At 43.2% G+C, this 15,602-nt stretch overlaps 1 protein-coding gene across 1 annotated transcript in view; it reads right to left on the bottom strand.

Moving 5' to 3' along the window:
* CRB1 (crumbs cell polarity complex component 1) overlaps window positions 1–15,602 on the bottom strand; it is a 169,011-nt gene that overhangs the window by 95,797 nt on the left and 57,612 nt on the right. The window contains exon 2 of the mRNA XM_073571722.1: window positions 6,889–7,422. Coding sequence (XP_073427823.1) covers window positions 6,889–7,422 — 534 coding nt within the window. The remainder of the gene's footprint in view (window positions 1–6,888; window positions 7,423–15,602) is intronic.

Raw genomic sequence — 15,602 nt, 5'->3', positions numbered from 1 at the left:
TCCAATGCTCCGCCAACATGTACCTTTTTGAACGTTTCCTCTTATAGCGCCTTTAAGTGTGAAGATCTCCTAGTACTGAGTTACACTGGAGTTCCTCCTGACAGATGTTCCCAAGAACTCTACTTGTACGGCAGACAGCTGTAGCCTGCTTCGGGGACTCCTCACTCCTGAGTCCTGGCTCACTATCCAAGTTGCTGTTGTGCCCCCAAGTCTTAGATGGGAGTAGTGCATTTACAGCCCACTACTCCACTGTTGTCTGCTGCAGGACCATTAGCATCCATACAACCTCGGGGACCGGGCCCCGGCCCCGGCCTTGCGCTTAGAACTTCTAGGCAGGGTTCTCTCCTAACCCATGTCCTCTGTTCCCTTTTACTCCTTCGTTCCGTACTAATCTTTCTCTCTTATGGAAGATCAGGTTTCAGTTCAATGTCTTTCTCCTTCTTTCCTTTCCCGTGCCAGCAGACCCAGGTCACTGAGGTCTGCTGCAGCACCTCCTTCCTCCATCCCTCTCTCAGGGATCTTCTTTCCTCACTCCTCTCTGAGTGGCTTCCTTTCCCAGACTGACCTGTAATGCTAAACATTCCCGCTCTTTTATGTATTCTCAACTCCACCCGCCTCCCAGCACGTTTCGTGTTCCAAGCAGGGAGCCACCAAAGGTGCTCTGCTACTCTCTAAGCAAGGAGCCGCAATGTGGCTTTTCTGAACTACTGTGTTGTGTGGAGTGCGAGTGTTGGAACGTGGTCAGGAGCCTCCAACTTACCTGGATGGTGGGGCACCACACCTCAGGAGGAGGTGCAGTACCTCTGTGGCAACTGAGCCTCAGGGACGCCACACGGTGGCTCTGGCTGACGGGATGATGTGGGATATTATAGTGAGACCAGCGGCTATGCGGAGTGGGCATAGTAACTATCTATAGATAGTTATAACAAATTATAATAATTATATCTATATATAAAAAGCTGAGTGTATAGCCCTGCCCAATCGGCATAGCCACACTCACTATAAAATCCCAAATCATCTTGTCAGCCAGAGCCACCGGACTACTACTTCTAATATCCCACATCAACCAGTCTGCCAGAGCCACTGGACTTCTATCCCTAATATGCCACATTATCCCATCAGCCAGAGCCACAGAATGTTAGGGCTATTGGTGGTAACAATCTCCAATGGTGCTTGTACCTGAAAATCATTCAGACGTAATTCAGCCATAGTGAAAAATTGCAAATGCTCTCGGTCACTATGGAACCAAAAATGGTGCCCGTGACCCTGCGTGCATTGTATAAGTAGAGACTGTGAGCTGTGATGTCATAATGGCCGAGTATCACCAATGATGTCATAATGGCCAAGCATTACCAGTGATGTCATAATGGCCGAGCATGATCAGTGATGATATTAGGGGCAGTAGGCTGGTGGCTCTGGCTGATGGGATGATGTGTGATATTAAAGTGAGTGTGGCTATGTGGAGTGGGCATAGTAACTAACTATGGTTAGTTATAACAAATTATAATGATTATATCTATATATTATAAAGCTGAATATATAGCCCCACCCACTCCGCATAACCACACTCACTATAATATCCCACATCATCCCGTCAGCAAGAGTTACCGGACTACTACCCCTAAAATCCCACATCATCCAGTCAGCCAGAGCCACCGGACTGCTACTCCTAATATCCCACATCATCCCATCAGCCAGAACCACCGAATGTTAGGGCGACTGATGGTAAGAATCTCCAATGCTGCTTGTACCTGAAAATTGTTAAGATATATTCAGCCATAGTGAAAAATTGCAAATGCTCTCAGTCACTAGTGAACCAAAAATGGCACCTGAGACCCTGCGTGCATTGTATAAGTAGGGACTGTGAGCTGTGATGTCATAATGGCCGAGCATCATCAGTGATGTCATAATGGCCGCGTGATTGGTTGGGGTTATGGTGATGCTCGGTCATTATGACATCACTGATTATGCTCGGTAATTATGACATTACTGATCATGCTCGGCCATTATGACATCACAGCTCACAGTCCCTGCTTATACAATGCACGCAGGGTCACGGGCACCTTTTGGTTCTATAGTGACAGTGAGCTTCGATGTCATAATGGCCAAGCTGTGATGTCATAATGGCCGAGCATCAGCAGTGATGTTATTAATGGCTATGCATCACCAGTGATATCATAGTGGTCGAGTGATTGGTTGGGGCTATGGTGATGTTCGGCCATTATGACATCACTGGTGAGGCTCGGCCATTATGAGAGCACTGGTGATGCTCCGCCATTATGACGTCGCAGCTCACAGTCCCTTTTTAAACAATGCATGCTTGCAGGGTCACGGGCGCCCTTTTTGGTTCTATAGTGACGGACAGCATTTGCAATTTTTCACTATGACTGGATTATGTCTGAATGATTTTCATGTACACGCACCATTGGAGATTCTTACCACCAATTACCTTACATTCGGCCGCTCTGGCTGACGGGATAATGTGGAATAATATAGCGAGTGTGGCTATGCGGAGTGGTCATATTAACTATGATTAGTTATAACAAATTATAATGATTATATCTATATATACAGTATATAATATATATATACTACTACCCCTAACATCCCACCTCATTCTGTCAGCCATTGCCACCGATTGTTAGGGCGATTGGTGGTAAAAATCTCCATTATTGCTTGTACCTGAAAATCGTTAAGACGTAACCAGCCATAGTGAAAAATTGCAAATGCTCTGTCACTATAGAACCAAAAATGGCGCCCGTGACCCTGTATGCATTGTATAAGTAGGAACTGTGAGCTGTGATGTCGTAATGGCTGAGCATCACCAGTGATGTCATAATCCCATAGTCCCATGCCCATATACCCATCATACATATTCTCCATCCCATAGTCCCATGCCCGTATACCCATCATACATATTCGCCATCCCATAGTTGAGTGCCCATATACCCATCACACATCCTTCATCTCATAGTCCAATGCCCATATACCCATCATACATATCCTCCATCCCATAGTCCAGTGCCCATATACCCATCACACATCCTCCATCTCATAGTCAACCATTATGACATCATAATGAGGGGCTTGCAACCTATGATGACATCAGCGTCGCCATGGCAACCATAGTGACATCATAATGAGGGGCAGGGCTTGATAGGCACACACTGTTTCCCCAGTATGTAGATAGGGGCATTATGACATCATAATGAGGGGCGGGGCTTGACGCGCACACACTTTTTCCCCAGTATGTAGATAGGGGCAAAATTGTTTGGTGAATTGGAACGCGCGGGGTTAAAATTTCGCCTCACAACATAGCTTAGGACGCTCTCGGGGTCCAGACGTGTGACTGTGCCAAATTTTGTGGCTGTAGCTGCGACGGTGCGAATGCCTATCCCGGACATATACACACACACACACACACACACACATACATACACACTTTGAGCTTTATATATTAGATGACTGAGCATAATAGGTATGAAGTGATATTAGCATAGAACAATGAGGGACACGATGAGATTCACTGATCCATAATAGCATGAACCTACAATGAGAGATATGCACCAAGTGAAGCTAGGGTGCAATGATCAGATAAGGTAAATACCTTCAAACATGGTGATCTAAATAAGTCAGAAGGATAGGAGGGGCGCACATGCACATCGACGTGCTTTTGACTGCACTGAGGTTCGTCAGGAGATTGGTGGAGAATTTTTGTAGGTTGACAACTATTACATCGTCTATCAATTTCAACATGAAATATTTGGTGAAAGGACCTCTTTAATAACCAATTTTACAGTTATATGTATACAATATATGCTTGTGCATGAAACACAATCTTCCCCTTTAAAAATAACATTATATAAATATTTTTTAAACTCGTTTTTCTAACAAAGGATGTCAGAATCAATATTTATGAAATAATTGGGTGACATAAGATCAAGTTACAGGTAAGAAGTTGTTATGAATGAGTCACCGTAGGAGGAAAAAAAAAGAAATACTAGCTAAGTCCTGAAAACCAGAGAAGTTGGCAGCTATCGGATTGCAGACCCCTGAACCTATCAACAACAACTAGCAGTAGCCGTGGGGGGTTCCTACGGTGCCCTAGACCCCTCGATCACAGCCGGAGAACTAAATAGCCTAAAGACAGAAAGGGAAATCTAAACTGCCCCAGAGCAGACCCCAAAGCAATAGGCAGCCCCCAACATATAATGACGGTGAAGCAAGATGAAAAAACACTCACACAGATAGAAAGATAGGCTGAGCAAATGATGGGGCCCAAGCTAACTAAATAGGACAGGATAGAAAAGCTGCTGTCTGCAATCCGCCAAAACCCTATAAAAACAAGAGCCAACAGGCTGATAGGGAAAAAGCCCTGAAGACACTAGGCTTCAAAAAGACTATATCAGCACTCAGGTATCTTCTGAAGACAGAGGAAAAAGGAATTCAGCTCGCCCCAGCAGGGAATGGCAGGAATCCAGAAAAACAAGGCAAAACAAAACCAAAACACAAATGCAAAAAGCAGAGAAGAAAACTTAGCTTTTAAGGAGCAGGAATCAGACTGGTCTTCTAGAATCCCTCAGAGAGATCACCAGCAAGGCAGAAGGGCGTCGGCTGCCTTATATCCAGTCAGCAATTCCCGTCACCCAGTCATCATCATCCAGCTCAGGTGCTTGGTAATCAGCCTCACTACCTTCCTTCACCAGAAGAGTTCATCAGACCTCAATGGTGAAGGGGAAAATGAACTCACAACAGAAGTGCAGCATTTTATGTATGGTATAGTGCAATATTTGTTCTACATTCCGAATCAGTCTGTTCTCCATATTGCTTGTCCCCTTGTGTTCGCAAATTACATTTTAGTAGACTGTGTGCAAGCGTGAAAATTAACTGTATGGTTGCTGAGCTATTCTGGAAGATCTGGGGTGTCAAATCACAGAGAACGCAATGACACCTGAGCTTAGCTCACAGCATTACAAAATTTGCAGGATCGGTCACAGTAAATTTAGAAATGTAGTGGCTTCAAAGGTGTTGGCTAATATATCTTAAATGTGACAAAATCGCACAATTTGTAAACACCTAATGTCTATTTAGATACATGAGTTTTTTATCTTTTGAAATTAATTTAATATATTGTATATAAGAATGGTGCAAATTGAAACTAAGGCCTCATTCATACATTAGTCATTTTTCTTGAGCGTAAAAACTCAACCCAATTTTTCATCAGTGTTTTGGATCAGATTTTCATCAGCATTTGGTTGGTGTGTCAGTTTTTGCTATCATTGTTTCATCAGTGATTTTCTCATATTCAAAAAAAAAAAAGAAAAATGGCAAAGCTTCCCCAATACATTACAATGTTAAAAACGGATAGTATTTGGCGTGCACACGGCTTGCAATGTGTGTTGGCAGTGATTTTCACAGACCTATAGATTTGTATGGGTAACATGTCACAGCTGGAATTTTTTTTAAGAATCTTGGTCCTTGAAAAAAATACAGACATGTGAACAGCCACATTGACTATAGTGAGAACATGTTTTATACATGACAAACATGAAACACATATATGGAAAAACTGACGTCTGTACAAGGCTTAAGTGAGTATTAAAGGGGTAGTCTGACATACAATGTCATTTCCTTCCTAAATTTTCTTCTATTTAGTGCCCTAATCTAAACTAATTTTTAATATACTTGAATTAAAAAGTACCTTTCCTTCTCTAACTACAGTATCTGCTTATCTTTTTTTTTTTTTGCTACTTCTTTTTTTAATGGCGCTTTGTTTGAGAATCCCTATCCCAGTGAATTCTGGGCTATTCAAATGTAGCGTCATCAGTGGTAGAGGCTGCGGTAGTGACCAACCACAGCCTCTGCCCCCTCCCTGAAACGAAGCATCATCAGTGATGCTCTGTTCAGGGGCTGGGCTAGTCCCTGCACGATGTGCACTAGGTGATGTGATGCTGCACTCTTTGTTGCCAGCTGAGATCAGCAGTAACAAGCCGGCACTAATTAGTTAGCCAGAGTGAGTGTATGCTCTAAGACTACCTGGCATGCAGAGACCAGTGATGTCACTTGCAAGTTGACGCTGGTCTCTGCATACCGGGTAGTCTTAGAACACACACTAACAGTTTATTCTGCTGCCGGCTCCTTACTGCTTATCTGAGCTGGCAACAGAGAGTGCACTGTCATTGTGCACATTGGACAGGGACTAGCCCAGCCCCTGAAACGAGCATCACTGATGATGCTTAATTAAAGGGAGGGGGCAGAGACTATGATAACTATAGCAGCATCTGCTCATGAAAACACCTTGTTTGAGTATTCCAACATGCACTAGGATTCTCATACAAAACGTCATTTAAAAAGAAAGTAGTAAAGATAAATAAGCAGTTATATAATGTAGATAGGGAAAGAGAGTTTTTTTTTCAAGTATATTAGAAAGGAGTTTAGATTATGGCACTAAATAGATAGGGAATTAGAATAAAAATTACTTTGCATGTTTACCACCCCTTTAAAGACTTCTAACTAAATAGAAACTATTTTACAAGTTCTTAGTAATGGTTTTTTATTGGAAATGTGCTTGAAAAAATTTATGTTGTTCAATGTCTAGGTGATACAATTTAGAATTTGAAAAAGTGACTCTTTTTCCATTACTTGTCAGAAGTAACTAGTTATTGGTTGATATAACATTAGTTTTAACTCCATGTGTATAAAAGTAGCACTGCGTCTATTATTGAGATATTATTTTTTGTGAAAATATGAAGATGACGACATATGGTCATCAACTCATCATGCCTAAACCTTTGCACTTAAATATGATCAGGTTGGTTGGTTAGTGAAGTCGATGATTGATTTGAGTACAATATTTAACATTAGAGTACTAAAAGCAAAAGTTAATACCTGTATACTCGGGTGGACACACACAGCTGTAACTCCCAATTTGGTTTAGACAAGTACTTCCGTGTTGGCAAGGCTCGGAAATACATTCATTGACTTCAATATCACATAAAGCACCCTGAAATCCAGGAACACAGTAACATGCTTGTCCATTCCCCCTTTCCCGGCAGACAGCACCATTTTGGCATGGGTTCCGAAGGCACTCATCTTCAGAAGTCTCGCAAAATGTACCCTTGTAGCCTACAGCACAAAAGCACGTGGATCCTCTATCAGTTATGTAACACTGTCCTCCATGTCTACACAGGTTTCTGAAGCATCTTTTCATTGGTATTTCACAGCTTCTTCCTTTGAATCCTGCAGGACAGCGGCACTCGTAAGTTTCTGTATCGAGAGTAACCTGGCACGTGGCATTCAGAGGACATGGATTTGACAGACATGGATCAGATAAGCTCCCACAGCCTTTTGAGTCAAAACATGGTAAATTTTCCTTGCAAAGATGAGGGAAACAATGTGTTGTGTTCTTGGAGCAAATAGTACCTGGAAAACACAACACAGGTTAAATAGTATGCTGCACAAATTCACATAGTAATAAAATATCATGGTACACAGTACACACTCTGATTGCGTCGCAGTTAATTGTGTGATACCTAGGGGTCAGTATTGGGCCATCGCCTTTTTAATATATTAATGACCTTTATGGGGGGCATACAGAGTAAGATTTCAATATATGCAGATGATACTAAACTCGCATAGGAAAATTTGAAACACAAAGGAAGATGGTTTATTACTACAGAGGGATTTGTGTAAACTGGAGGATTTAGCCCGAGAAATAACAATTCATTATTAATCATGATAAATGTAAAGTCATGCATTTAGGCCATGAAACAAAATGTATAATCATCTTCTAAATAGTAAAATAGTGGTCAAAACTGTTCATAACAAAGGCTTGGGTATATAGGTGGACAGCAAACTCAACTTTAGTGACCAGTGACAGGCAGCTGCTGCCAAAGTAAACAAAGTCATAAAATTATTCTTATGATAGAAGCATTACTCCTCTATCCTCCTGTACCATTTTAGACTTAGCGCAAAGTTCATATTACATTAGGTTTGAAATATAATTCAATTGTATCTACATAGTAACATAGTTAGTATGGCCGAAAAAAGACATTAGTCCATCCAGTTCAGCCTATAAAATTCTGTCAGAATAAATCCCCAGATCTACGTCCTTCTAAAGAACCTAATAACTTTAAGATACAATATTGTTACGCTCCAGGAAGACATCCAGGCCTCTCTTGAACCCCTCACCTGAGTTCGCCATCACCACCATCTCTTATATACAGTACTTTAAATCTGGAAATATTAGCAATATGAAAAAATTGTATAATTCACAAGATGAAGCAAAATGTAATATTGGATATTTTCTTTAACAAATAAAATTACTTGTCACTAGATTTTAGGTGATTAAGCCATCAAAATGTTGTTATATTAGTATTTTGAGTAAAAATACATAAGTTATATAATAAGATGTGCACTGTATGTACAGTGGCTTGCAAAAGTATTCACCCCATTGTTTTTTTTTACCTATTTTGTTACATTACAACCTGTGTTTAAATATTTTTGTAATCTGATTTGTGTGTGATGCATCAGCATTAAATAGTCTATGTTGCTGAAATAAAGTTTGAAAATATAGGTATAAATTAAATTTATGGAATCAAATAACTAAAAATTGTCATGTGCAAACAATTGCCTTCATAAGTCCCATGCTTAGTGAAAGGAAGTCCACCTGTTTGCACTCTAAGTGTCACATGTCTGTCAGTATATACACTTTACCTTTTCTGAAAGGCCACAGAGGCTGCAACACCATTAAGCATGAGGCACCAAAAACCAAACAACACCATGGAGACCAAGGAGATCTCCAAACAAGTCAGGGACAAAATTGTTGAGAAGTACAAGTCAGGGTTGGTTTATAAAGCAAAATATCCCAATCTCTGATGATCCTCCGGAGCACCATCAAATCCATTATCATCAATTGGAAAGAATATGGTACCACAACAAACCTGCCAAGAGAGGGTCGTCCACCTAAATTCTCAGCCTGGGCAAGGAGGGCATTAATCAGAAGCAGCACAGAAACTGAAGGAGCTGTAGAGTTCCCAAGCAGAGAATGGAGTATCTGTCCATATCATGAGGAAGACTTTCATGTGATCATGAGGAAGACTTTTGTTGAAACGGGTTGATCTACCCTTCTCAGAGTGTGCAATGCCCAACATTATGTGCCATTCATAGTTTTTATAGCTAAGTTATTTATTTAACCATCCCAAGCTGTCGCTGGATCCCCCTTTTTTTTCTTTTTGCTTCTCCTGATCACCTGTGTTTGCTGTGTTAGATGATCACCCCAAGAACACCTTACAAACAGTGAAACATGGTGATGGCAGTATCATGCTGTGGGGATGGGAAAGCAGGGAGCAGGAAAAGGGAAAATGATCTTAGTCGAGAGGAAGATGGATGGTGCGACATACATTGATATTCTTGAGCAAAACTTGTTTCAGTTTTCAGTGATTTGAGACTGGGACGGAGTTTCACCTTCCAACAAGACAATAACCCAAAGCATACTGCTAAAGCAGCACTCTAGCAGTTTAAGTGGAAACATGTAAATGTTTTGCAGTGCCCTAGTCAAAGCCCAGACCGTAATGCAATTGAGAATCTGTGGTCAGACTTGAAGATTGCTGTTCGCCATCTAACTGGAAGGAGCTTGAGCAGTTTTGCCTTGAGGAATGGGCAAAAATCCCAACGATTTATGCAAAGAAACATACAGCTGTAATTGCTGCAAAAAGACTCTATAAAGTACTGACTTTAGGGGGGTGAATAGTTATGCACACTGAAGTTTTCAGTTATTTTGTCCATTTTGTTGTTTGCTTCACAATAAAAAGAAAACCAAATGTTCACAGTTGTAGGCATGCTCTTTACATGAACTGATGCAATCTCTAAAAACCCAGTGAAATTACAGGTTGTGAGGTAACAAAATACAAAAATGTCAATGGGGGGTAGAATACTTTTGCAAGCCACAGGAAAAAGAGTCCAGAGGCATTCTGCCTATACTCAGTTCACTGTATATGCACCACATGCCGCTGGACTCCTCACTGATAATTGACATACATTGCACGCTGTATTATAATTTATTTTTAGCATTGGTGAGCTAGTACATTTGCAGGATGGGAGCCCTGAAACTGACCAACATCTCTGGCTCCTCTTTTGAATATCTGGCATATTGTGACATAGTGTGTGCGAGTGAGCGTTCGCAAGACTCCCCTTTGGCGGTCACGGATTACTGACGTAGCTTCTGTTTAAGGGTCCAGCAAAATTATTTGCTTAAGGTTATGTGCCCACGTAGCGATTCTGAAGCAGAATAAACCTGAGCAGAATCGCACACCCTGCTCCCAGGAAAACGCATGCGGTTTTTGACACGCTTTTGTAAGCGTTTGTCAAGCGTTTTTGCCCATATAATTTGCGATTCCGCAAAATTAATGAACATGCTGCGTTTTTAATCGCTAAGCGTTTCCGCAGCGGTTAAAATCACATGATTGGCACATGTGCGTTTTTCATTAAAAATCAGTTGGATACTTTTCTTAAGCCTTTCTGCAGCAGAATCGCTTGTCAAAAAGCGCTTTAGAAACGCTTAAAAAACACTACGTGGGCACACAGCCTAAATGCTAAAACAGACAGCTTTAGGCTGTGTGCCCACAATGCGATTTTTAAGCGTTTTTGCCGCGGCTTTCGGCGCGAAAACGTTTAAAAATCTTGTACAGAACGCCCCCCATGCATTCCTATGGCATTCCGCACATGCTGTGCTAATGCTGCGCTTTTTTCCACGGCGGAATCGCATCGCGGAAAAAATCGCAGCATGCTCATTCTTTTTTGTGGAATCGCAAAGAATTGCCGCGATTCCGCACCCATAGGAATGCATGGGAATCGCTTACTTCCCGCATGTGGCTATGCCCACCATGCGCGAAGTTAAGCATTTCATTCATGTGCGGTTGGTACCCACGGTGTGGAGGAGAAGAGACTGTCCTCCAGGCCCTGGGTACCATACCCCTGTAAACAAAAAAGTATAGAAAATAAAAAATCGGGGTATATTTACCTTCAGGCGTCACGCGCTGCCTTCCCGGGCCTCAGCGTTCCCAGTAATGCCTTGCGGCAATGTTCTGTCATGACGTAGTCTCGCGTTACTCTAGCGGTCTCGTGAGATCGCTATAGCAACGCGAGACCAACGTCATCACAGGTCTCACAAGGCATCGCTGGGAACGGGAGCATCGCTGAGACTGCGCGGTACGTCGGAAGGTAAATATACCCCGATTTTTTTTATTACTTTTTACATTCTATTTTTTACTATTGATGCCGCATAGGCGGCCTCAATAGTAAAACGCTGGTCACACTTGTCAAACACTATGTTTGAGGAGTGTGACCAACCTGTCAATCACTTTCCAAGTGATGCTTCAAATCGCTTGGAAAGTGCTTGAATATCGCACGCGAAAATCACGGCAAAATCGCGAACATAATCGCGGTAAAATCGCGCGGAAAAAACTGCGCGATTTCTGGGAAGGAGTCCGGTTTTCAGTGTCCGGATTAAAACGCTACGTGGGCACATAGCCTTAAGAGGAACATGTGTAAACTCTAGCAGAATAACAAGATAGTGGTGGCTTACTGTCTTAAATTCCTGTAACAGGTTCACTTTAAAGAATAAACCTTTACTAAAGCCAATCCCCTGTTGATACCCTGCACTTTAATAGACAGCTTCCGATAAAATGCAAATTATTCTTTGTTATGCTAGTGTGGCGCCCCCAGGAGTACGGTCGCCACACTGGCTTTGCCTTCCTCCAGGGGAGGGTAATGCCAGGCTTGGAGGCAATGATGGGTCTCTCTCACAGTCAATCCATGCATACAACACAGTTCCCCTCCTGACCAGCAGGGGGAGCTCTGACCCAGGATTGAGGGGAGGAGTGATCCCTGAGGGCCAGGAGGAAGTAGGAGTCAGTTAGTCTGCGGAGGGTGAAGTGTGCAGACGGGGAATGCGAAGCTGGAGGTTGAGCTGCAGCAGGCGAGCTCCCTCAGCTTGAGAGCGCACAGAACTGGAGTCTGGTCTCCACGGTGGTACGGGTACTAACGGCCCTGCCACAGATACCCGAGGAGTAGGAGGCTGTAGATGCCCTGCTCCCCTAGAAGACTTGAGGCACAACAGCAAAACAGATAGAAAGCCGGGGATTCGGAGAGTGAGAGGAGTCCCAGAGAGAGAGGCTACAGCTGTCTGCCGTGCAAGTGGAAGTCTAGGAACATTTGACAGGAGGAACTTCAGAGTAACTAAGGACTGGAGTGCTTCACACACACAGCACTATTAGGGAGACTGCACAGCCCGTCTGAGAGAGAATCCCTGAGTTGCTTCCAGGCTAGCCTGCTCCAATACAATCTGTGATCAGGACCCTGGACTGCAGTTACCAAGTAAAGGTACAGAAATTGCACCCCGCTGTGTTGTGTCTGCTTCCTAACCTGTCGGCACTGCTACATCCCTGTGCCCATCACTTATACACTGCCCTGGGGTTGCAGCTTCACCTGTGGGGAGCTACACCATCTAAGCTGTGACACACCATCAGCCCCAGAGGATCTGCACGCAGCGTTGGCTAACACCTCACTTGCCAAATACCACGGGTGGCGTCACAAACTTTATATTACAACCAAACACCACCGCCATTGATATTGGGGCCCAGGGCCACGGACCGGGTCACCGCTGCTGTGACACATCATCCCCCTGACACCGGCCCGGTACCGAGTACCCCACAGCCCTGGGTGAAGCGAGGGCGACTCACTAGCTTTAGCCTTGGCACTCTTTTTATAGGAGAAAAAATTTTGTGTGTCAAAGTAAACTTAAAAGAAATGTGTAATCAGAGATTACCTACTTTTTAAATTGTGTTTTCATGTTAAATGTATTGATTTTTTTCAACTTTCTACACATTATACTAAAATACAAGCTAAAAAAAACAGAAATTGTGTAAATTTCACACTAGTAATTAGAACTCATATTAGATTCATACTTCCTGTTCTGTGCAGAAGACTTTTCAGCAATCTCATCATCATGACAGACAAGATTTCAATTTAGCATAACACCATTCAGAATGTGCGGTCACAGTTCACTTCCTCCCATTCCAGGGCCATTTACGGCCCTTCATGACCTTTAATCCGGCCCCGGGCAGATTCTCAGGGACCACAGTACTTTGGCAGGGAGTTATATTTTGATTGCCACCAGCTCATTAATTTCTTCTTGCTTGTGAGCAGACACATGCAGTGTTCACTACTGAACACTGAAGGTCATGCAATGCCAGAGTCAGGATGTACTTTGTGGGCGGAGTTTGTATGGCCCCCGAAGGATGGTATAAATATCCAAATGGCCCTTGGCAGAAAAAAGATTCCCCACCCCTGCTTTGCAGCATGCTCAGAAAAGGCTTTTATGTGAACAAATCAATAAAGCAGGGGTATATTCGATATATAGCAAATTGGTAGAAATTATATATTAAAACGTAGCTTTTATTAAGCCCTTTAAAATCAACTACAAAAACTACAAACAAGTGCACAAAGTGCTGGTGTAAAGTGCTCTATAAAAACAAACCGTATTGTACCGCCTCTGTGTCCTAAAATAAAGGACACCAACTGGTTAAGTAAACTATGCCTCTGTGTCCCATTATATCACAGGTATCATAACCGTATAGACACAAATAGACAAATTTCTGGACCTATAATGTATCTGTAAACCATCTACAGCCTTAGGTCTCTGCCAATGGTACTGTTCTTTCAAACACACAAAATGGACCTTCAGTAATCCAACAGTAATCCAATGATTCTAAGGGTACCGTTACACCTAGCGACTCACCAGCGATCCCGACCAGCGATATTACGAGGTCAGGATCGCTGGTGCATCGCTAAGTGGTCGCTAGTGAGCTGCCACTCAGGCAGATCTCACCAGCGACATCGCTGGGGACGGGGATCGCTACTTACCTGTCAGACGCGGCGATCCTGCGTCCTCCCGCCCGGCTCCACGCGTCGCTCGTCGTCACAGCAGGAAGCGCAGCAGGAAGTGGCCGACGAGGAATGATCCAGGAGCTTCTCGCGCGATCAGCGATAACCAGCGGGGGAGCCGGTCAGAGGTAAGTATCACATGCAGTGATATCGCTAGCAATATCGCTATAACGTCACAAAATCGGTGACTTTACAGCGATATTGCTAGCGATATTGCAGTGTGTAACGGGGGCTTAACACAGATGAAACGCGTTGGGTGACGTCTGTGGGGACTAGGTCACTTTTGTGGGCATTAGGAATATGCTGAACCTTCTCATCCCCTCCCATAATGGGCACAAGATAAGATAAGTACAGCAGTTTTGCTAATGAGATTACCATGAGAACATAACAATACAATGTTTTGTTGAGGAAGTATTACCCTGATACATTGTGTTCCATGATTAATATGCAAATTTATGCTGTCTAGATAAAGTAGCGCACATGAATATATGCTGAGACATGTTGGATTACTGAAGGTCCATTTTGTGTGTTTGAAAGAACAGGACCATTGACAGAGACCTAAGGCTGTAGGTGGTTTACAGATACATTATAGGTCCAGAAATTTGTCTATTTGTGTCTATACAGTTATGATACCTGTGATATAATGGGACACAGAGGCATAGTTTACTTAATCAGTTGGTGTCCTTTATTTTAGGACACAGAGGCGGTACAATACAGTTTGTTTTTATAGAGCACTTTACACCAGCACTTTGTGCACTTGTTTGTGGTTTTTGTAGTTGATTTTAAAGGGCTTAATAAAAGCTATGTTTTACTATATCATTTCTATCAATTTGCTATTCTATGTGAACAATCAGGGTTTGAGCCAGTCTACTGCAACTAATGACCATGTGCCCAACATTAACCCCTTCCTGACATCCGACGTACTATCCCGTCCACGGTACCCGGGCCCGTATGACCGTGGACGGGATAGTACGTCTACCGCGATCAGCGGCGCCCACGTGGTGAGCGCCGCTGATCGCGGCCGGGTGTCAGCTGATTATCACAGCTGACACCCGGCACTATGTGTCAGGGGCGGTCACGGACCGCCCCCGACACGTTAACCCCTTGCACACCGCGATCAAACATGATCGCGGTGTACCGGGAGTTAAAGGGAAGCATCGGGAGGGAGGGGGCTCCCTCCGTGCTTCCCTGAGCCCCCCACGGCAGCGCAATGTGCAGCGCTGCTGCGGGGGGCTCCTATCCTCCAGGCCCCCGAATCCAAGATGACGACGGGGGCCTTCGGGGACCTGAGGAAGCTGGCTTCCTCAGTGCCTGCAAAGCGCAGGCAAGAGGAAGTCTTCTTCAATGCCTGTGACAGATTGCTGATCTGTCACAGTGATCTGTGATGTGACAGATCAGCGATCTGTCACAGGACAGTGATGTCCCACCTGGGACTATGTAATAAAGTAAAAAAAAATTAAAAAAAATGTAAAAATAAATTTAAAAAAATCGCCAAATAAATTAGAAAAAATAAAAAAATATTCCCTCAATAAATCCATTTTTTGGAAATAATAATAAAAAAAAACAATAAAAGTACACATATTAGGTATCGCCGCGTCCGTAATGACCCGCCCTATAAAACTGTCCCATTAGTTAACCCTTTTAGCGAACCCCTTAAA

Source organism: Dendrobates tinctorius, unplaced genomic scaffold (genome assembly GCF_039654945.1).
Source record: "Dendrobates tinctorius isolate UK_male_01 unplaced genomic scaffold, ASM3965494v1 ptg000029l, whole genome shotgun sequence".
In the NCBI taxonomy this organism is placed as follows: Eukaryota; Metazoa; Chordata; class Amphibia; order Anura; family Dendrobatidae; genus Dendrobates; species Dendrobates tinctorius.
This window is presented reverse-complemented; position numbering and strand designations above follow the sequence as displayed.